Consider the following 23360-nt stretch of genomic DNA (forward strand, 5'->3'; position numbering starts at 1 on the left):
GTTAGCTGTCTTCCTTCTTCTAATAACAGTGATGGGAAATCCAGCAAAGAATGAGCTGTTTTTGCTAATACAGCTCTTTAAGTCTCAGACAGAGAGCTAAACTGTCAGTTAATTACCCCCTGGGTCTCAGGCTTTCACTGGGCCTTCTAAAATACACAAAACCAAAGTGAAGGCAGGACACCATTAGCACCACATAATTCAAGCAAACAATCAATGTGTTTACTCTGCCTGGCTACTGACCACCTGCCTTCCATCCCACCAGGCAGGTCTCTCTATATAGGCTGTCCTGTTCACAGTCCTGTAGAGTGAGCCTCTTTGGGCGTCACCATCTGTGAACTGAAAGGAATCTTGGGCTCTGATAGCATGCATCTGCTTTTACTTCAATTGCTTGTGCTCCTGCCTCTGGGGAAGGCTGGCTGGCGCCTGGATGACCGTGGAAGTCACAGTTCTCTTTCCCTCCTGCTCCTAGAAAGGAGCCGCCGAGAACTCTCCACCAGCAACCAAGAGGAAGCTGAGGACAAGCCGGATCTGTTTGTTGCAGTGCCACACCTGATAGGCACCAGCCTGGCAGTGGAAGACCAGAGGCAGAAAGAGAAGATGCTGTCCATGTTTGGCAGGATCTGGAAGAAGCCTGAGAGAGAACTGTACCCTCTTGGGGACATAGAAAGTGAGTACTCCCCACCTGGGACCCAGGCCCTCCCTCAGCCAATAGAAAGGAAGAAAATAGAGAAGTCTCCTCTTCGAGAAGAAGCCAAGAAATTCTGGCACCACTTCATGTTCAGAAAAGGTCCAGCCTCTCAAGGGGTCATCTTGCCCATCAAAAGCCATGAAGTACATTGGGAGACCTGTAGGACAGTGCCCTTCAGCCAGGTATGTGTCCTGGGGGTGGAGTAGATGGGGGTTTGCAAGATGGGAAACAGCTGAGACAGGGAGAGAGGAGGAAAAGCAGCTGTGGGGAATCAGTCTTGCCTAACTTCAAACTTGGTCCTAGATAGTCACCATAGGATTTGGTAAAGTATGATCTTATTCCCTACATCTCCTTCTCATCTCTCTGTTATTTCTTGGCATGCCAGAAATGCTACAAGAATGGTATAATGGTACTGTCAATATGATAATCAAAGGATACAGAGCTCTGTTTTATTTATTTATTTTTAGACTGGGGGTGTCCTATCCAGAGAAGTAAGTCTGCCCTCAGTTAGGAAACTGGGAATACAGAGCAATCACCAGGACTTATTTGTAGCTACATCTCTGCACCTCTGGAATGTGGGTGAACAGGTCAACTCCTTCTGTAGATAAGGTGGGACGTACTGAATTCTTCCCCAAACAAATTTCACATTCATTGTGACAGTCTTAATCTATTTCACACCTAACCATAGGTTTATGAAAGTTTCTTTAATAGTTGTCAAAGCTATCCAACTTTTAAAAAGCTATCCCACAACCTCAAACTATATTGAGATTCTTGGGACAAAAGTTTGCTGTATTATTTCTAGTATTGTGATAGAAAATGATTTAGTTTAACTTATTTTTACAAAAGCTCTCAAAAAATAATCTAGATGTGATATGACACCACCTACCCCACCCTATCTCCGGATTTATGTTTTATTGGCTGACATATACTTACCATGATCAATTCCAATTCTATTAAAACAAAATGCATCAGATACGTAAACATGAAGATGTTGAACCAAAAGCAATGCAGGGAAAAGTAAAATTTTACAGTCCAGTAACTCTACCCAATTAAGCAGGCAGTATTATAAGACAATTGACTGTGTGAGGCAGTTAAGTATTCTGCTTGCAAAGGCAAGGATATGCAGCATTGACAAGTCAATTATCAAATAATAATGACTGCTTTGTGGCCCATGTGCAATTAGAAAATTAATTCTAAGAATTGAGCCATCAAATTTCCTTTGAAATTCTTATTTTGAATTATATTGCTAATTAAATTATAATTAAGATGTTTGATTCTTGTATATTTTGGAAAGCACATAAAACTAGGTGTATGAGGTTACGAGAGAGGCAAAGATGATGTAACAGGTGCATGCACTGCAATTTTGCCATGCAACTTTGTAGATTTGAATGCACCACAGTTCCTGCAAAATAGGACAGAATTAAATTTGTGATGTTCTGGTCTATTTTATGATCAATTGAACAAAATATGTATAGAGAGCCTACTATGGGAAATGTACTGTGAGGAATAAAATAGTAACACAGAGTACTTAAATAAGAAGTTTGTCATTAGAATTTTTCCAATTGGTCACATTCAACTAGACAAAATGTCTTAGTCTGACATTTATAGTACCAATTATTTTCATATTAAGTTGAGGATACCAAAAGGCTAATAATTTACTCAATACATTTAGTTAAGTTGGCTTTATGCCCTAATAGATACCCTCACTTGGACATTACAAAATGTATCCAAAATGGAAAAGCAATGGAAATTTTAGTCTGTTATCCTGATTTACACTCTCTAGCTTCTTTGCATCATGTACAAAAGGGAAATGACTCAAGATAACATAATGGAAATGTGTTTGTCTTTTAGACCATCACCCATGAAGACTGTGAAAAAGTTGTTGTTCAGAACAACCTTTGCTTTGGGAAGTGCGGGTCTGTTCATTTTCCTGGAGCGACGCTGCACCCCCATACCTTCTGCTCCCACTGCTCACCTGCTAAGTTCACCACTGTGCACTTGCAGCTGAACTGCACTGGCCTGGCCCCTGTGATCAAGGTAGTGATGCAGGTGGAGGAGTGCCAGTGTGCGGTGACGACAGAGCATGGAGACGGACACCCCCTTCAGGCTGGCTCCCAGGATTCCTTTATCCCAGAGGTTTCAACTTAAAAAGTTCTCCCACTATTACCTTTGAAAAGCAAAACCACAACAACAAGGCAATGGTTATTCAGTCTGGAAATAATAAGTGGGTACATAATGCTTAAAGGGAAAGGTGGTTTTAAAAGTAATTACAAGATGGCAATATTTAGAAGAAATAGTATTTTTCTAGTTTTTGATAGATGTTTGGAATCTAGTGATGGCTGTACCACTAACTGGTTGTAGAATATTAAGGAGCTGTAGAAATTTGCACCATCTAAAGCTTTTTATCTACAAATGAGAGACTTGTCCCAGTTGATTGCAAAAGTCCTTTCCACTACTGGTACATGATTGATTTTCTCCAAAATTTTAAAAGCCTTCTATCTAAGGAAAAGAAATAAACTACATCATAAAAATGGGCTTCTTCAATAGCTTGTCAAATCACCAGCAGGAACAAACAAACAAACAAACAAAAAAAGTTGGAATATTTTTAGAAGGGATTTCACATGCTTGTAGCTGCATTTGTGATTCAGGGAATGTTTTGCCTTCTTCTATCCGATGATTCTTTTCATAGATGTTTGAAGTAACTTGCTTGGTTTCTCCTCCTCTCCCATCTTCCTCCTCCTTTTTAAAATTGTTTTTTTTTTGGGGGGGGCGGTTACTGGGGATTGAACCCAGGTGTGCTCTACCACTTAGCTACAAACCCAGCCTTTTTAAAAATTTTTTATTTTAATATAGGGTCTTGCTAAGTTACTGAGGGCTTCAAACTTGTGATCTTCCTGCCTCAGACTCCCACGTAGCTGGGATCACAGGCATGCACTTGGCCTCCCCATATAAAGTTCTTAATGTCTGGTGTCTGTCTTTGATGAAGTAACATTGATGCTACTTTTAGCAGTTTACATAGGGAAGAGGAACAATCTTTGGTAGCCAAATAGCTACCTATATTATGAGAAAGAAAAACTATATGACGAGAACCATGATTAAAGCTCACTCCAGAAACACTAATGAAAGTAAACAAGAAATTCAGCAGAGGTCAAATTAAATAAATTGTAAATAAATAATTTAAAATTGAAATAATTTATGGTGAAATATCCACATGGCTTTTGAGTTAGGTAATAAGTAAGGTTTCTGAGTTTGGATCACTGTTTTTGAGTATTGTATAAAACTTTGTATGATAAATTCTACTCAGCAAAGGCCACAATGAAAAGGTCTGACAATATTCTGAATGTTTTGATGTACTGAATTTTAGTGTATGAAGCATTCTGGAAAATGTTGTGGCATGTAAATATCTTATGTTTGGCCCTTATTTGTTTTGCCTGTCTCATCATTTAAAGGTACCACTGGGACATCAGTATTAGAAGTGTTTCTGAATGTCTGTGTGGGCTTATGACACTGACCCATGGGTTTCTTCTGACTTTGTAAGCAGCCTGTGGTTTAAGCCTTTGAACCACTGTCATTTATCGATTGTCTTTCCTGCCTGTATTTATTTGTATGCATACATTGTGCCGAATTGACTTTTCCCAACCAGATTATTTTTTTATAATTATTCAAAAATTCATTTTAAAAAATTGCTTGATTTGGATTCCTTTATTTCAATACATACACATGTGAGCTCGTGCCTACACACACATGAGCACACACACGAACACACACATACACAAGCAAATGTTTCATGGAATAATAACTAATTATTTTTTGAAAAGAAATCAATTTAAATTTTAATTCTATTCCTCTTTAATCACACTATCTAACATGGTGTTTCAAAGAAGTAAATGCATTTATATTTAGTGTGTATTATGAAACACATCAATGTAATAGAATATGAGCTACATAGATACACATGTGACATTTACAACAGAATATATTATACCCTTTGGTGGTCAAAAACAATCTAATTGGCCAAGATGTGGTCATAAGGATAAAATTGTTCAGCATTAGTGATATCCCAGCTGGTCAATATATTTTGATGCCAAAAGCTATTGAGCAGCTGTCTAGTTTGCAGATTCTCCCCCAATTGGAATCTCCTTTTCCTCACATCTTTGCATATATCCCTTTTATCTGTACTTGCAAATAGACTCTAAAGCCCAGGCTCCAAACAGCTCTCTCTTTCATTCAAACTCTGTTCTGCCCTTTGCTCACATGTAATTTCCAGATGGGAAAGCTGATAGCTCCATTGGAGCTAACATTAATGGAGTGATAGCATGAACCTCATGAAATGGCCCATTTACAACCAGTTTAATATGTAAAAAGGGCATTTTTTAATGTTTCAACATAATATGTGTGAGTGTAAGAAACTGGGAGGAAACACACAAATATCAGACATCTATTAATGTCTAGATAATGTGTGATGACTTTTAAAGAAAGTACAAAATCTAACCCTTGCAAAAACCATGTGATGTAGGTAATCACCCCATTTTATAAGGGAGAAAAGGAAGCCTCTAAAAAGTTTGAAAACTTGCCTAAAATCACACGGAATATGCTTTCTTTGAATTAAAATATTTGCTCGTTGGTCCTCGGTCTGAGAGGCCTCAGAGAGAACTTCTTACCTTTTACCTACCTCTCACATCTGAAGCATATTGGTGTCATCTCTTAAATAGAAATTATCCCTAGGTTTTCAGCTAAACATTGCCCTGGTTTGCTTGGTCCCCAAGGCAAGCCCCTTCATAAATCCTGGCCTCATTTTCCTCTCATAAAAAAAGGTTGATAATAATTACCTCGATATTATTATGATGATCAACTGCAGGTAACAGCACTTCAGAGAAACTTTAGATCCTATAAAACCACAAGGTATTAATTCACTTTTCTCCTTTCAGACTTTCCTCTTTTTGTTATTTTTTTAAAATTTGTTTTGAGAAATTTCAGACATAAAAGCATAGAAAAGGATTCTATAACAAACACAAAATTCTCATAGCCAGAATAGAGGATTATCATTTTGCCATCTTCTGCATTTAGTCATTTTTTAAAAAGAATTAAACCATTTGGGATATAAAGAAATTTTCCCTCCATGGGATGCTGAGTCCCATCCCTCAAAATCCCACCCACCCTACATTCCACCCCCTGAAGATATTTGTTTACACTTCCAATTCCTAGTTATATTTTTGCATTTCTATTCACATCCATAATCAGTATACGGTATTATTTTTATATGTGTGAGGATGTATTTGTTAGTGTGCAACATACAGCTCTGGGGGGCTGCAAATACAACAAAGGTACTGGTCAGATAGGATCCCTGCTACTATGGAGCCTCCATTGCAGCAAGGTGAGACATAGTTCAAAAATTAATCAATTTATCCATCAAGCAACTGAAAAGGAAAAATATTAGATGGCTATAAGTGGTATGCAAAAGAGTAAAACAGGAAAATATGCTAGAGATTGATAATTTTAGATTGAGTGGTGACATTAAAGCTGTGCAATTTTAATTATCTGCATGAATATTCTGCAGAAGAGTTTTTAGGTTTTTTTCCTCCATACATGATGCTGACTTGTTCTTACAACAGTTTTTTAGAGGTTTTTTCCCTATACATTTTATTTGTATTCTACAAACTTGAAATTAAGCATTCCCTTCAGTGAAGATTTAACCTAGCTTTGATAAAATTATTTTCTCAGCATATGTATTTTTGGGGGCATGTAAAGATGCAGGTTTGTTTCTTGCACACAGGATGTATTCATCACAGGTTGGCTCTATCTTGGCACCATATTACTCCAGGACCCACACTCTGGACTGGAGCACAATGGTCCATTCCACACTCTGGAATAATAATGGTCTTCCTGTCTGAAACAAAGAGTGAGAACATGGTGAATGGTTTATTAAAGATTTTCTGAAATACACCATAAAGGACTTTCATCATATTTAATTGTCCAAAACAAATCATATGGCAAGCCTGATTTCAAAGGGACTTGGAATTAAAAAACTCTACTAAGGTAGGCTACACAATTTCCTTAACCTGTCAACTGAATTTCTAATTCAGATGTCAATTATTCTCTGATTTTTTTTTTTACAGAGAATTTATTCTATGTAAGACATTGTGCTAAGAACCTTAGGATATTCAAAGATAAATAAGATGTCACCCCAAGGCTGATAATGTAGTAGCAGAGAAAATATATGCAAATTACAAGGCAAAAGTAATAGTAGCAATAATAAGAGCTACCAATTATTGAGGCCTTACTGTGTGTTTGTATACCTCTGATCCCTTATCTCCAAGGAGGGGACATTTTAACTCTCTTTCTCCAAGGACATCGAAATTTAGAGGAGTTCATTCATTCAGTACAAAATATTTATGCCTGTCTCTGATAAGCCAGCCACTGTGCAAGGTGCAGAGAATATAAATGGTTACAAGATGATCTGACCTTAGAAGCCTACCATCCAGGAACAAGTAACTGAATGTTTTTGCTTTCCATTTGTTTTTCTGTTTAGCTTAGAATGATGACCTCACCAGCACATCCCTGTTCTCAAACTCAAACTCTACTTTCCCAATAAAACCTTTCTTAATCCCAGACAAAGTCAGGTGCATCTCTTACACGATTTCATGGCACTATTTTTCTTTACTTCATATCTCTCATCTCAATTTAGAATTATAACTTTATTTGCATGATTATTAATCAAACTGTAAGCTTCCTGAGAACAGGATTCATATTGGGTTTTTTTTTTAATCATTGTAATCAATGCCTAGGAAAAGTACTCAATATTTTTTCTTTGTATGTAAGAAACAAAATCAATAGGTATCATATACTTAACACATATCATGTGTCTATAAGACAACTGTGCCAAGATTATATTATTTAATTATTTATATTATTTAATATAATCCTCATGTAATGTATGAAGTAGGGAGTATAGAACATTTTATTGCTGATGATGCTAAGGCTCAGACAAACAAACTTTTCAAAGTATCACTTCTAGGGAGTGGCAGAAGCTGAATGACTCCTAAGCTCAATTTCTTTTCTACTATGTCATACTGATTCAAGATAGATGTATATTTATTTACATATGTGCATAAGTGGATATATAGACTTTTATACATATGCATATATATTCTATGTATGTACATATATAGAATATGGCAACCAAGGTTAAACACCTCACTCATCTAGTCATCTATCCTAAAATCCATTATCCATGCCTGTTTTCAGGTAACATTGAGGAAGCTTTCAAATCAAGTGCCAGAAAACACAATGCAGAGTGCATTAAATTATAAAGGGATTTATTATTTCACTACAATTCTGAAGGGCAGCTAATTCTTTAACTGGTCAAGTGCAGCTCTACCATTTCATTAGGAATATGGGTTCCTTCTTCTTTCATCTCCATCAGTTTCAGGATATCCTGAAAGCTAAAACTCTGCTCAGTCACATCATGCTGTTGCAGCTCTCAACATTATAGGTTTCACTCTTCACATAATACTGTCCATAGTAGAGAAAAGGGATTCTCCATTGGGTGCAGTTCCGCATTCCTATAATCCCTGCTACTCGGGAGGCTTTGGCAGGAGGACCACAAGTTCAAGTTCACCCTTAGCAACCTAGCAAGACTGCTTCAAAATAAAATTTAAAAAGACTGGAGATGTAACTTGGTGGTAGATCTCCCCTGGGTCCAATCCCCAGTACTCCCACCCAACATACACACACAAAGGATTCTCTTCCACTCATTTCCCTTTTAAAGAGCTGAATAAAATCAGTTATGCCCAGGATAACTGAATAATGGAACAAAATTTTTGTTCTTATAGCAAGAAATAAGGAGAAGATACCTATTGGGTAGTCAAGCAACATCACGCCACAGCTGTTTCTACTTTTAATGTTGTTACCATGATTTATTTCCTTGTCTTTCTCTCTAGATTGTAAGCTATTTAACAGCAAGTCCTGCATGTTATGCATCTTTGATACCTTTCTGCTTGTATTGTTTTCTGTTTTATATTTACATATATACACAAACATATATACATACACATAAAATCTATAATTTTAATGCTTTATAGGGAGTAAATATTCAATTCATGTAAGTTAAATGAATGAATTTTAGGAATTGCTTTTGGAAGGATAGGCAGCATACGTATGGGGAGTTTTGAATAGCAGCCATCGGGTTTTAAAAATGTATGTGGTAGGCAATGTGGAGTTTTAAGCAGATTAGGATGGTATGGGTTTACAGGAGTAGTTTCAGAGGAGTCCGTGAACCCCCTGAAATGTGTGCAAATATTGTGGGTGTTCAGAAGGTCCTGAATTTTCATGAGCTTCTTAAAGGTTTCCATGAGCCAAAAATTTTAGCAGTGGGTATAATAAATTGGAATGGAAAGAAAGCTTAGAGGCCAGAAGAGCTGGAAGAAATCTTGGAAATCATGTGCATAAAACTCTTCCAATTGGAACTCAGGAATGTCAGGTTTCCATGTTGGGAACATAGGAAATATTTTGAAGACATGTCCGTGTGTGCTCTTCACCTGGTTTAATCTCAGGTTCATATCCAGGAGCTTGCAGTGATGAAAGGAATTGAGCAATAATATCCCAACCAAAGGATGGACTTTCCTGTAATACTAGTTTTCTACAGCCCAGCCTCACTTCCCCACCCACATTTCCTGAAGTGGCTTAGATTTTTATTAATTGTTTTCCTTCCTCGAATTGTTTTGTTTTTCTCCTTTCCTTTAAAAGAAACACTCACCAGTGGCCCTCCTATTGATGAGGTCTTAGGTTAATGTTTTCCAAGGAAATTTTCACCACCTCCTCTTGTCAACTTACCAAGCCAAACACACCTCCTTCATGTCCAAAAACCAAAGAACAGGAATTTCTGGTACGTGTACTTTGTAGCTTACAATCACATCACTGAAAGGAAACCTGAGTCCTGCTCAAACTTCAGGCAAGAAGTAGGTGAAAATGTGATGGATAGACGTATCCTACATCATACTAGACCCTGAAAGGATGTCCTTTTCAAAAGACCTGGGGACTGTAGGACTTAATAGTATCTTTGGACACAAAGAAATGGTGCCCTAGAGAGCTCAGGACCATGAAAATAGTGTAAGCCTATAATTGAAGGGGCTTCCAGATATTCAGATAATAGCAAGAAGAGAGACACTATGCCCCATTTTCCTGCTTGTCCTTCAAAGTGATTATATGCTCTGGTATAGGTCTATGGAAAATTGCAAGGCAGGTAAAAAATATTTTTTGGCATCTACTTTTCCTGCTTTCTGCTTCTGAACTCAGTCTTAGGCTCCCTTATCCTTGTTCACCTCATTTCTGAATTTTCAAATTATCTATAATTCCCTAGAGCTTCTAACTAAAGTCTATCACTCCACTAATTGATTAGTTAAATTAATATTTATTTAAAATCTAGTTAGTGTTAGGCATTGGGTTGCTCACTGGGATACCGAGAGGGCCATGACAGGCACCTGCCCTTGAGAAGATAAATTTGCCTGGCTGAGGAGTTGGATTTCATCCCAGAGGCAACTGCTTTTTAAGCCTGTTTGTGTATTAGTTATCTGTGGGCATCTAAAATACAGTAGTACTGTTCCAATGGGTCAGCAGACTTGGTGGATAGCAGACATTACTCTGTAGGTTTTTAAAACTTCACAGGCATTTTTGCTGCTAGGCCAGGTAATAGGAAATTAGGGAGTCACTAAAAACTTCTGATCACAGTAATTAGGAACAGTTGCTCAGATTTCTTTTAGAGAACAATTATGCATTTTCTCCTTTTGTTTGTTTGTTTTTGCAGTACTGGAGATTGAACCCAGGCATGCACTACCACTAAGCTACATTTCCCAACCTCTTTATTTTCCTGTTTGCAACAGGGTTTCACTAAGTTGCCCAGGATGGCCTCGAACTTGCAAATCCTCCTGCCTCCTTATCTCAAATGGCTGGGATCACAGTCATCCTGTTTCTCCTAATTCTTCTTGATGCTTTTAGTTGTTTTTCACTGAAACTCTGCCAAGTTTTTTAGTTTTCAGTTCTATGCAATTAAGGAGTGACATTATTCCTACCCCATTAACTCAATTGCTTTTTTTGTTGTGGTTGGTAATGGTGCTGGGGACTGGACCCAGGATCTCAAACATGCTAAGCATGCACTCTACTCAATTACATGTTTTATATAAAGAGAAAATAGGAGTCTCTGAGTTGATTATCTCCCCCAAATACATTGTTTTTTAAAAATCACATTTATTGTACTTATTCCTCCATTAATATTTAACTTTATAATTCAAAGATTTTTCAACCATTATTGCCTAAAACTTGCTTCAGGTGCTTATTAGCAGTATCTCTCTCTAGGTTCCACAGCTAGTAAGTCTGATTCAGTGGGTTTGGGAGATGCTCAGGAATTTGAAATTTTCCAACTTTTTCACAATGAAGATTTCTTTAAACAAATGAAATAGTTTTAACAAGAAATAAAAAAGAATATCACCAAGAACACCTTCAAGTTCTCTACTTTAAATTAAAAATTGTTTTCATTTTGCCACATTTGTTTTCTCTCTCTACTTAATGAATGCATGGTGGTATATTTATCATGTATTTTTATTTTTCAGAACTATGTAAAAGTAAATTTTGGATATCCTGATGCTTTACCCATAATATTCCAAAATGCATCTCCTCAAAATAAGGATATTCTCCTACATAATTAGGAGAAAGATATCATTGCTTCAAAGATATTTCCAAGATATTGTCTAGTTTTTTTGTATCTCAATGGACATCTTTTAGTTCTCTCTCAAATATAGGACCTACACCTATGGAAGTTTTATACATCCTGGTGGGCCAATGGAGGAGAACTCTGGGGAGCAAGACGTACTTCAGGCCAAACAAAACAGGTTTCAAGTTGGTTCTGGGTAGATTTCACAAAGCAGGTCAGACAAATGTCTCATCTTGCCATAATGACCATTCCACTTGATAGTTGGACAGGTCATATAGCAATGTGGATGCACTCCCACACACTAGTCTTAACTATAAAAAAGGTGAAAAGTTCTTTCCTCCTCTGGGGAACTTCAAAGAAAATGCTCTTGTCCTCATTTTTATGATAGAAAGTTGACTGGTGAGTGTACATTAAGGCATCTACATGACTAAATACACACCCTGACTTACGGGATTAGATTTGCTTCAGCATACATCATTAAATAACTTCCTGCTATGATTGAAGGGTTAAAATCATGAGTCAGTATCAGATTTCAGGGGAGTAATAAGAAATAGGGATCACAGGAGTTGTAGTGTGATACTTCTGCATGCTCTCTGATACTATCTCCATAAAACAACATCGGCTGCTGCTGCACACAGTATAATTTTAATATGTTCTTTTAATATTTACAGAGTGCCTATAAAAGACTTTGTAATAACAGCTGGTAGTTCCCGTGGTAATTAATAAATGATAGCAAAACCATCATCAGATTGCTTTGGGAAGGTCTCTCAGAATGCTGGCCTGGGGAAGATTCCTGGGTACAGGACTTTCTAAACCTGAGGTTGACTCCTTCTCACTACTTGCCTACATGGTTCCATAGATGCTTTTCTCTGAGTTCTTTCCAAAACAGCAAAAACTAAGGAGCAAAAGGAATGAACAAGGAGTTTGACTTTGCAAATTAAGTAGCTAGCAAAGCTAACCTTCCTGCTTGTACTCTTCATTCTATTGGTGCTTCTGTCTCCAATTCTAACTGGTCTCTTCTCTTTTTATGATCTTGTCTTAGAGACAAACTAAGGCTTCCTCATCCTAAAACACAAGCAGGAAACAAAACATTAACTCCTTTTATTACCAATTTCTTGCAGTAATAATGCCTCCTGCCTCTAATTTCTAAGTAGTCTACTTTCTTGCTAGTTCAAATCACCTAGTTATTAAACATACATTGAATTACCCAGGAAAATTCTAGTCACCAAATCTAATGGCCTTTCCTTAAGACCCATGATCTTTAGCATGACCTTTCCTCAGACTTTCATCTTCTTGATCATTCCTCTGCCTGTCACCCATCCCTTTTCTCCCCTCCCTTCTACAAACCCTTCAGTATCTGTGATAAACAAAGCTCAGACTCAGAGCCCTCCTCAAGGGTCTGCCAACCACTCTGACCCTTCTTTCATATCGTTCATTAATTCAACCAACTCATTGAGCACCCATGATGGATCCGACATTGTGAGAAGCAATGGAAAGTTATGTAAAAATAAGACTGGATCAGTGCTCCATGTAGCTCACTGTCTTGTGGGGAAGATGTACAAGCACATAGATAATCCCAACCTGGTGAATGAGTCAGGAGAATCCAATGGGAGTCCAAAGGAAGGTGCCTTAAACTGGTTATTTCAAAGGAAGACACTACCAGACATCTGCAGGGTGAGCATACAGTCAGCCGCTGTGGGGGCATGGAAAATGATGGTCCAGAAAGCCAATCTGTACTATGGGGACATACATTAAAAGGCAAGGCAGAGGAAGGGGATGAGAAATGGGAACACGGAAAAGACTGAAAATGCCAGATTATGATGATATTTTATGCCATGGTAAACATGTCTTGTTTTACAGTAAACACTTGAAGCAGGGAGTAAGAATGGTTAGATTTGCTTTTATGGACAACTGCATGAATGACAGTGTAGAGAATAAGTGGGGGTAGGAGTAAGATTGGAGGTAGAAATGTACCACTGCAGTACGGGGTAAAAAAAAAAAATGGCAACATGAACTAAGATAGCGCTGTAGGGATGGAAGGAATAAATTGTTTCAAGACATATTCTAGAAGTGGAATTGATGGGGTGGTTTGGTGACTGGGTATAGTTGGATTGAGAGAAATAGAGAAGATACATTCATAGTTTTCTAGCTTTGGCAATAATTATTCTGGAATTTGGGATATGGGGTAGGGATAGAGTTAGGGTGCTTTTGATGAAAGTTTTTTTTTCACCTTTCTTTTTAATTTTTTTGAAAGATTAGTTTTCGAACATGTTAGGTTCGAAGTTTTGAAGGATGTGGAGGATAATTTTTCATAGCATATAACTAGGGTTTTGTTCTTGTTCTGAAATGAGGTTCTTTTGATTTTGAAAATTCCAATGAGAAGAAGTTTGGGGGACAATAAGAAATTAAAAAAACAGTGAGAAGAGTAGAGGATAGGAAAGGCAGCAGTCACTAGTATGGCACTCTGTAAAAACGTGGATGTGTAACTGATGTGATTCTGCAATCTGTATACAGGGTAAAAATGGGAGTTTATAACCCACTTAAATCAAATGTATGAGATATGAGATGTCAAGAGCTTTGTAATGTTTTGAACAACCAATAATAAAAAAACAGTGAGAAGGCTTTATATACTCTTATTCTTATCAAAAGCAATGTTCCAATCATATGTAGAGGTTATTCATACTGTCTTTAGCCTTCTACCTTAGCATGAGAGTAATACCAGTTGAGTCACTTCTTACACCAGATCCATGTCTAAGTGCTTGACACACACTGACTCATTTAATCCTCAGGTGTTCTACCACAATGACTATTATGTTACCTTCCTTTTACATAAGAAGAAACTGAGGCACTGGGTAGTTAAGTAAGTTAGACTGGGGACAAAGTCAGGCATTCTTTCTCATTATACTCTTTCTGAGATTGAGTTTCTAATTATCCACAAACTCTGACATATGGGGGCCTAATATGGCCTGCTGCCTGTTGTTGAAAATAAAATTTTATTGTTATACAACCATGCCTGCTCATTTACATATTGTCTATGGCTGCTTTGCAATACAATGGCCAAGTTAAATGGTTACTACAAAGATTATTTCACACACACACACACACACACACACACTCACACACACACACACACACACACACAATTCCTATCTGATCCTTTACAGAATGTTTGTTGACCTCAACCAAAAGGGTTCTAGACACCTGAGTTGATATTTTTCTTTGTCTGTGTGTCGGGGGGTGAACAATGACCACTATACCTTACAGCCAAACTTCTGCAAATAAGATGTTAGAAACTGGTCCTTTTTCCCCCCAATGATAAAACCATTCACCACCTCATTTGCCTTACTTGTCAGGATTAAAAAGTGACAAGTATCTTTCCCTAAGCTATTAATGGAGATAGTTAAAGGACAAACAGATTAAACATTAAGTTGATGTGCAGGTGCAATGATGCACACCTGTAATTCCAGCAAAAACCAAAACCAAAAAGGGCTGAGGATACTGAGGATGTGGCTCAGTGTAAAGTGTACCTGTGTTCAATCACCACAAAGAAACTAACAACAACAACAACAAAAAAAGAAGTTGGTGGCTTGTTTTTGATTGTTCCTACTCTCTTACAGGAAATGAGGCAGAGAAACTTTGTTTGCCTTAAAAATAATGGTACCTTTTTTACCTTTCATGGCTGGTCCCAAAGGCTTTGCATCTATGTGAACCCACATAACAAACATCTGGGGGTGGGGGTTTATTTGAATTTGGGTCTGCAACTCAATAGAAAACAGTTAGATATATTGACTTGCGAATAATTGGAACATAGGAGATTCTTAATCGTTTTTTTTTTTTAATCAAATACTTAAATATACAATAGTCACTTTTCAAGACTCTGCCTTCTTATCTCTGCTCTTACTACAACCCCTTTCTTTGGTGACCTAATCCACTCTTACTGTCTCAACTGTTCCTGCTGGTAGAGGTCTCCAGAAGCCATTTAACATCCTTGAGGTTGCTTACGATCTCTGCTCCAGTCTTATTTTATCTATTGATATAACATTTCTCTCTTTTTTCTCTCTCATTTCTCTCTTTTATAATGAAACCTCTCAGGGAAAATCTCTATCTCCATCCTTCATGTTCAAAGGACAGAATCATCAAAATCCATCAATTTTTATTACTTATTTATTTTGCAGGTATAGGGATTGAACGCAGGGCCTTATGCCTGTTGAGCAAAGGCTCTACCACTAAGCCATACCCTCAGTCCTGCCCTATTTTACAGTTGTACTTGACATTTTACCAAGGCAGGACTTTTCATCATCTTTTTAGATACTTTAACCTTCCCACTCTCTTGGCACTCTCTTCATCCCACTTACTTAAATTAAGCTGCTTCTAAGTAGACCAAGGGAAAAGGGTGCCCTGCTCAAAACATTTCTTCCTCCCACCTTGGAAGAGTCCTTGTGTAAACTGTGGAGCCTCATTATTGGAAATGACAGTTACTTTATTGTGCAATTGACACAGAAAGGTTCCTGAAGAATCTTGATTTTTGAGTCCTGACAATGGGAAGCTTTCATCATTAAGTGGGTTTTTAAGACACAATCAGTCCAGGAACAAATCTGTTATCCCACAAAATCAGATTCACTGCCTTTCAGGGAGGAAGGGCACTCCTACACAAGAGCGGGAAGGGTGGCATCTTCTCTGAGGTATGCTCCCATTGAGGGATTCTGAGGTGAGTCTAAGGGAGTAGTATTAGGTTGGTGTTTGTTTTAAGGTGGGATTAGGAGAAGAGGGAATTAACTAGGAATTGCATGCTTCCAAGAGATGAAGATGACCGAGCAACTGAATATCACCAGTGACAAATGGAAATAACAATTTTTCTGAGTTGTCATCTGTAAGAAGTCAGTAATCATCCAAAGAGGGGGGTCATTATGGCATTTTAGAACTGCTGCATGACCTTTGCAGATTGTCCTGTTAATTTTGCATCTGGATTTGTCTGTCTTCCCAGCCTGATTAGTGGCAGGACTTCTTTTTAGTTCAAGTTGATTTTCAGTCTTTCTATCTCAAATAGATTTTAACTCAGTGTTAATGTGGAGATTAAGTGCACATAAACATTCACCAAGATAAATTTCTTCATTGGCCCTTGACCAAGTAAAAGAATCTCAAGTTCACCTTAACAGAAAATTCTTAAGCAAATGGCAAGCAAATACTAGGTTCCAATTTAGGACATTTAGATCTTCCCAAATGCCCTATCACTCTGCTTTTTGATAATGCTACTACCCTTGCTAACAGTCTCTTCCAGCTCAAAGTAGGTCATTGCCCTTGTCTGAAGCTTGATGGTTCTTCAATAGACATAACATTATTTTTGAGACTCACCATAACTTGACAGTTTCTTTCCATTTGCCTCTCTCTCTTTCCATGTACTCTACATTTGAGCCACACCACATGGACCCTTGCATTTTCATGTATCCATGTCTTTGTTCAATCACTTCCCCCATTCTGAAATTTCTCTCCCTTTTTTGTCCCAAAATCTTACTCTTGGGGCTAGGAGTATAGTTCAGTGGTAGAATGTGTGCTTAGCATTCATGAGATCATGGGTTCAATTCCCAGAACTTTCCCCAACCCCTGCAAAAATATCACCAAGCTTCCTTAAATCAATATCCTATTCCCAGTTGCCTGATGCAAGAACTTATCTCCATGAAACCACCCTTACCCATCCTATTGAAGTTACTAGCTGCATCTCTAGCACTTTCATAGCATTTTGCTTGTAATTATTCAGTGTTGCTCTTATCTTCTAAACACACAGTGGTTTTATAGTTTTCCCTTGATATTTAAAACAAAAGTTATTTTACTCACCCTTTTTTCCTAGGAAGAGTTCTTTACGTAAAGTTCATGACTTCATTGTGATGCTCTCAAAAGTGTGAGACAGTGGGGCAGTGTGTAAAACTTTGTCCATAAATGTATGTACATGTTTACATACATTGTGTGTGTGTGTGTGTGTGTGTGTGTGTGTGTGTGTCTGTGTGTGTGTATGTATGTATTTGTGGAGAGAATCATCAACTTTCATCACATGCTCAGAGATATGTTATCCCCCCCCAAAAAAAATTAAGAACAACTTTTAGATTATATTAGACTACTGTGGAATGGGCACTCTGCCACTCAAACAGATGGAGGAGATGAGTATAAGCAACCAAGAAATCACGAATGTGCATCAAATGTGGGTGCAAAGGGCATGGAACCCATCTGGGCAGGTGGAGAACGCCATCCACCCAAAGCTGCCAAGGGCTATTAGCCTGTATGATTAAACTCTGGATTGCACTGACTTTTGAAAATTGCAGTAAAATCCAGTCCTCCTTAGTCATGGCACAGAAGCACAACAGTTGAGTGAATTTATCTACATAAATGCCCTGAGTATGCCTTTGTTAAGAGCTAAGTTAGCAGTGGAAGCAATGCCATTGTCCTCATCTATTTTTTAGATAAATATGAATTTAGTTAATAATCACATTTCAGTCCTTCACAGGTCCATAAAACAGACTGGAATTTTGGAAGAAAAATATACTGTGATTGATATTATCTATCTATATCTATATCTCCACATACTATCTTCTGTGGCAGGAAGGCACAATAATCTAACTGCACATCACTGCAATATATGTATTCTTTCCATCCTTACAGTAAATATGAAAAGATTATCTGATGACACAGGTGTCTGATGCTTAGGATGAAATGACTTGACTTTCAGTACAGAGGATAGACAGGACTTTGGTTATATGTCTTAACTGCCCATGCTACATGTTTCATGATTTGAGAATATTTTTACCAACACTTCTCTCATTCCTGTGGAATTGACTTGGCTGATATGAGAATGTTAACTCACACACACATAAAGGCATTGGAAATATGAACACTTTTGATTCACATTCATATGCCTTTCAATTAATTCTGATTTGGGCATGTTGAGATCGTTTGACCTTAATCATTCCCTCTCACAGGGGTAAATGAAGAGAGAGCAAAAGAATATGCAATTCAGGTAGCAGGATTTGGGGAAGGGGTTTCTATGTGTTTTCCTTCAAAGTGACTCCTTTTATCTAATGTTTTCTTCTATCCAAACAACCCAAGTTACAAAAATCCTACTATATCAAATGAATGATGAAAATCCAAGCTAATTCTTCCAAAAGGAATTGTGACTAGTCTTCAAACCTATCTCTGTATGAATGGGGTCAAACCAATCCCTATCATTCGGGTTCTTTTGGAATACAATACTTTAGGTCAGCAATTCTGAAATGTTAGTGTGCACTAGAATCTTGGAAGACTTGTTAGAACACATATTGCTAGCTTCTACCTCCAAAATTTCTAATACTATAGATTTGGGGTGGAGGCTGGAGAATATGATTTCTCACAAGTTCCTAGGTGCTGCTGCTGCTGTTGGTCTAGGATCTATACTTTGAAAACAACTAATCTACGTCTTTAAGATCACAAGGGGTTTGTAATCATTTCAATCTGGATAAAATATATTTTTAAAACCCTAGCAATACAAGGTAACATAAGGGTTCCCCAAAGCTACAATGAATGTGGTCCAAGAATAGTGGTGAGGAGGAATTCTGGGATGTCAGGATTTCAGCTGACTTCCAAGTTGGATCAGGATTAAGATGATCCGAGAGAAGATGGAAGACATTCATAATATGAGGAAATAAACCAATTTAGTTGGAGCTAAGACTTGAGAGGTAGGAAGGAACCTATTGGTAGAAGGCTTTCAATTCCATTTTATGTACAGACTTCATACAGCAGGAACTATTTCTTCCATCCACACCAGCTGCCCATCACTGCAGAAAGTTTGAGCTTTTCAAATTCCTTTTAGCTGGGATGAGATGGGAAAGGTTTTTTTTTTTAGTGTATTTCGTAGGTTTGGAGAAGATACCAAATTCTACCGGGATGTGTTGTTAGCATTGCTCAGTTAAATTATTTTTCCTATCCTACACGGATAGAAGAGCTGACAACCTGTGGAGTTCTGAAATAAAAGTAAGGCTTATTTGGCTACGGATGGAGGTTACCGATAGGAATAGGAAAAATCTTGGATGGCTGTAGTATCCCAAACAGAGGGTCAAAAATGGGTAAAGCAAGCACTACAGTGCAGTACTTTGTAATGATTAAGGTGCACTCCTAAAAATCAGCTGGAGATCCAAATGCAGGTACTGATTCAGTAGGCCTGATATTATGCACTTCCTTCAAGTTCCAGAGGATGCTGCAGACCATACTTGAAGCAAGGTACCGGGGGACGTCAAGAACATGTCAGGGGGGAGAGAGGCCTGTTGGCCATATCCTCTGAAGAAAGGAGGATACTTGCAATCCTTAAGGATTAGGCCCCAACCCGGTGCAGTGAGGATGTGGGGACGAGAAGGACGACCTGGGCAAAGCCAGGAAGGGGACCAAAGAGAAGGGCGGAGACACTGAGGTGCTTCAGGTAGAGTGCTCCGGTGATGGCGGCCCACCGCGCGATTTCTGGTCTTTCGGCCCTCCGCGGCTCCCATCGCGGCTCCTGGGCGCGAAGCGGAGACTGCTACGGAGGCGGCGGCGGCGGCGGCCGATCCCTCCTCGCGCGGGCGCGCGGGCATGCGGACACCAAGTCGGCCGGTCCTGGCGCTTGGGCTCCCGGAAGCGGAAGAGGAGAGCGGCCGGGCCTGGGCGGCGGCGCGGGAGAAAAAGGCGTGGGTAGAGTCGCGGGCGGTCGCGTGAGCAGCGGCGGCGAGAGGCTAGCCAGCCGGCGCCGGTAAGTGTGTGGAGGCGCGGGGGTGAGGGGGACGCCCCCGCCGGCCCCGCCCTCCTCGCGGGGCGCCGGGCCACCGACCCCGCTCCCCGCGCCCTCGCGGTGCCTCCCCAGCCCTACTTGCACCTGTCCCCGCGCGCGCTCGGAACCCGGGCTCGGAACCTCGGGACTTCTCCGCGCCCTCCCAGCCCCAGGCCTGGCGGTTTTCAGAGCACCTTCTGCCAGCACCGGAGCCACCCGCCGGTGCCCCTCCCATAACTGGTGATGGGTGGGTTCCTGCTCTAGTGGATGTGATTTTGGGTTAGTTAAAAAACAAAGTCAGTGCCTGGAGTTTCCTCCCTGTAAACCAGTTTCCCTTTTTGCACTCCCTCCCGGAGACCTGTACCAAGATTCCGGATTTCTCTCTGCTGTGACAGAACCTTTCATTCATTCTCAGACCGCTGGCGAGAAGCTGCAAAGGACTAGCAGGAGGAGAAAGAGTTGGCTCTTTTATTGACCTTCTTCTCCCATCCCCAACCAAAGGTGTTTTAGAGAAAATTTCTTATGGGTGGATGGCAGCAGTTTGCACTTGTTACCATTCCCCATTATAGGTTGCTGGATTTTAACTGGAGAGACCATTTAAATTATGGTCTTTCTCAAGCTATATTTTGGTCACATTTTTAGATCGCTTGTGAGTCAGTGGAGGATGTCTGTATCTCCAGGGCTAAGAGGACCTGACCAATTATTTCTTGAAACTATTGCAGTACAGCAGTCATAAAAGTACAAGAGGAAAAAAAAAATCAAGGTCATTGTGGGCGGGCTATAAATAAATCATAGGTAAAGTTACTGTCTAAAGACAAATAAGGATAATTAAGTGCAAGTTAAAAAGATGTTTCAAATGGTTCCTTCTGCTACTCTGTTAATATGTGCACCTAAAAACATTCACTACCTAACTTGTGGTAAAAATAATAATAGTACTTACCATTTGATGACTGCTTAGAGTGTACTGTTCCTGGATTAAAGGCTTTTTATGTAGTATTCCATTAACTTCTTCCAACTCTTTAGATTTATTTTAAAGATAAAATTCAGAGAAGTGCTCTTTTTATTGGCTTTGTTGTGCTATCACTTAATAGCAAAAAGATTTTTGAAATAGAGATGAGGTGAGAAATCAACTGGAAAGAATCAAATGAGATTTGGTTTTGTGGAAAGTAAAACCAGATTCTATTCCCATGTCTGTCACTATCCAGCTGTGGGGTCATTGGTAGGTCAGTGACCCAGGTTGTCAGGTTGTTTTCTTATCCATACAGCTAAGGAGTCAAGACTACATTCCTTAAGGCTTATTCTTTAATTTAAAGCTTTTCCACTTTCTATTTTTGAAAATTGCCATGTTTGTAAGACTCTTAACATGTGGAAGGTATATTTAAAACATTTACCTGATGAAAAATATTAGTAAAATTTTGAGATAGTGCCAGAATAGATGAACTTTAGAATTCATCATTTTGCACATAAAACAATAGAACTATGCTGGGTCTCTTCAAACTGTTGAGATTTCTGTTAGTTTAAACATATGTTAGAAGCTGTGGTTGGAGTAAATGAAACAAAGCATGTTTTGAAAATGGATGATAAGAATTATGTCATGTTGCCTGTCTATAGCATACTTTGTTTAATAAAAGAAATTTAAACATTTAAAAATAAATGTATATAACCATCGGCTTAATAAGTTATATTCTAAGACAAAAAGTAATCAGCGAATCATAAAACTTTTACTTATTTTCCCACTGCCTGATTTAAATCTATATTTTAATTCATAGTGTGTGATTCAGAACCTGTGAAAAAGTTCTTGAATAAAATAATGCCATGGATTAGGAAAGAAACTGATTGAGAAATCTAGTAATGTCTCCATGGAGCTTTTTTCCTGGAATTGTAATTAAGATTGAGTCAATGAAAATTTTTCAGCATAAGAGTCTACACAGTGATAGTGTCAGTACCAGGCTTAATAGGGAAGGCAGAAGAAAAGCTGTTTTTATTGCCTGAAGGTTATTTGTAAATTCAGCTTTACTTTTTGAATAAAGAATATAACTTTGGCAAAGTATTAAGTCTAAGATTCAAATTTTCAAATGTGTTAGAAATAAAAGAAAATTTAGCACCTATTGGCATAATCAGTTTATAAATACCTCATCAAAATATGTTTGACATATTTTGAATCAATAATAATAATAATAATAATAAATAGGAGAAAGAATTGGAAAAATACCAGTCTTATTGCCAGAATAGTGATTTGTTGGTCAAGAATTCCTGATAAATTGGATCAACTAGTTTAAAAAGCACATTTTCATGGACCTGTGAAGGTGCATTGATAGCTACCTTAGTATAATGGTAATTTGCTTATTTTGTTTCCCTTTTTAGATCTACCCTAGGCAAAATGTGATGTTTTCCAAGTTTGTCATCTGCCCTTTAGGCCTCCTTTTCCTTTGTATTATTCCTCTCTGTGTAAATTAACCTTCTTCTCCATTTTGGAGGCTAAATCAACATCAACTCTCCTCACCTATGTGCTGCTCCTTTCACAAAAGGTCAGGTTAGATAAATTGGTATTATACCATTCACTGATTACTTTGCTTTTAATTCTAACTTAAAATGCTCAAGTATGCTCTCAACTGGACTTCTGAAAGCCTTTTAAATTATAATTATAGAATGAATAACTTTCACATATGCAGGATTTTCAGCTTCAGCAAGTAGGTGAGGAGAGATTTTCCATCTAGTGTTAGTGTTTTTAGATTAGGCCTGCTTTGGTTAATTCTGGTGCAAAGACAGTCTAATTTAGTTTCTTTTTTATTCTTCCAGTATATCTTGGTACAGTGGGTATTAGGTGGTCAGAAGCTGGCCTATCTTACTATTTGGAAGACATGCCTTATTTATACCCAGGAAAAACCTTAGCCTCTTCAAGTCTAGCTTTTACCATACCTGAAGTTTTTTTCCTTTTACTTTCTTATTTAATTTAATACACATACACACACACACACACACACACACGTGTGTGTGTATGTGTATGTGTATGTATATATGTATGTATTTTAAAGACAGGGTCTAAGTTGCCCAGGTTGATCTTGAACTTGGAATCCTGCCTTAGCCTCCCTGCTAGGTGGGATTATAAGCATGCACCACTGTGCCCAGCTTCTTTGTACCATTTTTGAAGCAAAGATTCTCATTGCTTCCTGTCTCTATTCTACATTGAATCTTGCTTTTTCTAT

General features: G+C 38.4%; 2 protein-coding genes across 2 annotated transcripts in view; both read left to right on the forward strand.

Annotated features, from left to right (window-relative positions):
* The first annotated feature begins 363 nt into the window (after positions 1-363).
* Cer1 (cerberus 1, DAN family BMP antagonist) lies at positions 364-2836 on the forward strand. Its single transcript, XM_076843422.2, has 2 exons — positions 364-870; positions 2540-2836. Exons 1-2 carry the CDS (start codon positions 364-366, stop codon positions 2834-2836), a joined length of 804 nt encoding a protein of 267 aa, XP_076699537.2.
* Positions 2837-20058: 17222 nt separating this feature from the next.
* Positions 20059-23360, forward strand: part of Zdhhc21 (zDHHC palmitoyltransferase 21) — a 61517-nt gene continuing 58215 nt past the window's right edge. Inside the window, exon 1 of the mRNA XM_076843423.2 lies at positions 20059-20136. The gene's annotated coding sequence lies outside the window, so the exon portion shown is untranslated. The remainder of the gene's footprint in view (positions 20137-23360) is intronic.

Source organism: Callospermophilus lateralis, chromosome 2 (genome assembly GCF_048772815.1).
Source record: "Callospermophilus lateralis isolate mCalLat2 chromosome 2, mCalLat2.hap1, whole genome shotgun sequence".
NCBI classification, from domain to species: Eukaryota; Metazoa; Chordata; class Mammalia; order Rodentia; family Sciuridae; genus Callospermophilus; species Callospermophilus lateralis.

What these genes read in the sequence shown, in the direction of transcription:
- Cer1 (XM_076843422.2), top strand. Translation starts at nt 364, where the DNA reads ATGCATCTGCTTTTACTTCAATTGCTTGTGCTCCTGCCTCTGGGGAAG. An exon ending in GGACAGTGCCCTTCAGCCAG is followed by an intron (nt 871 to 2,539) that starts GTATGTGTCCTG and finishes TTTGTCTTTTAG; the next exon opens with ACCATCACCCATGAAGACTG.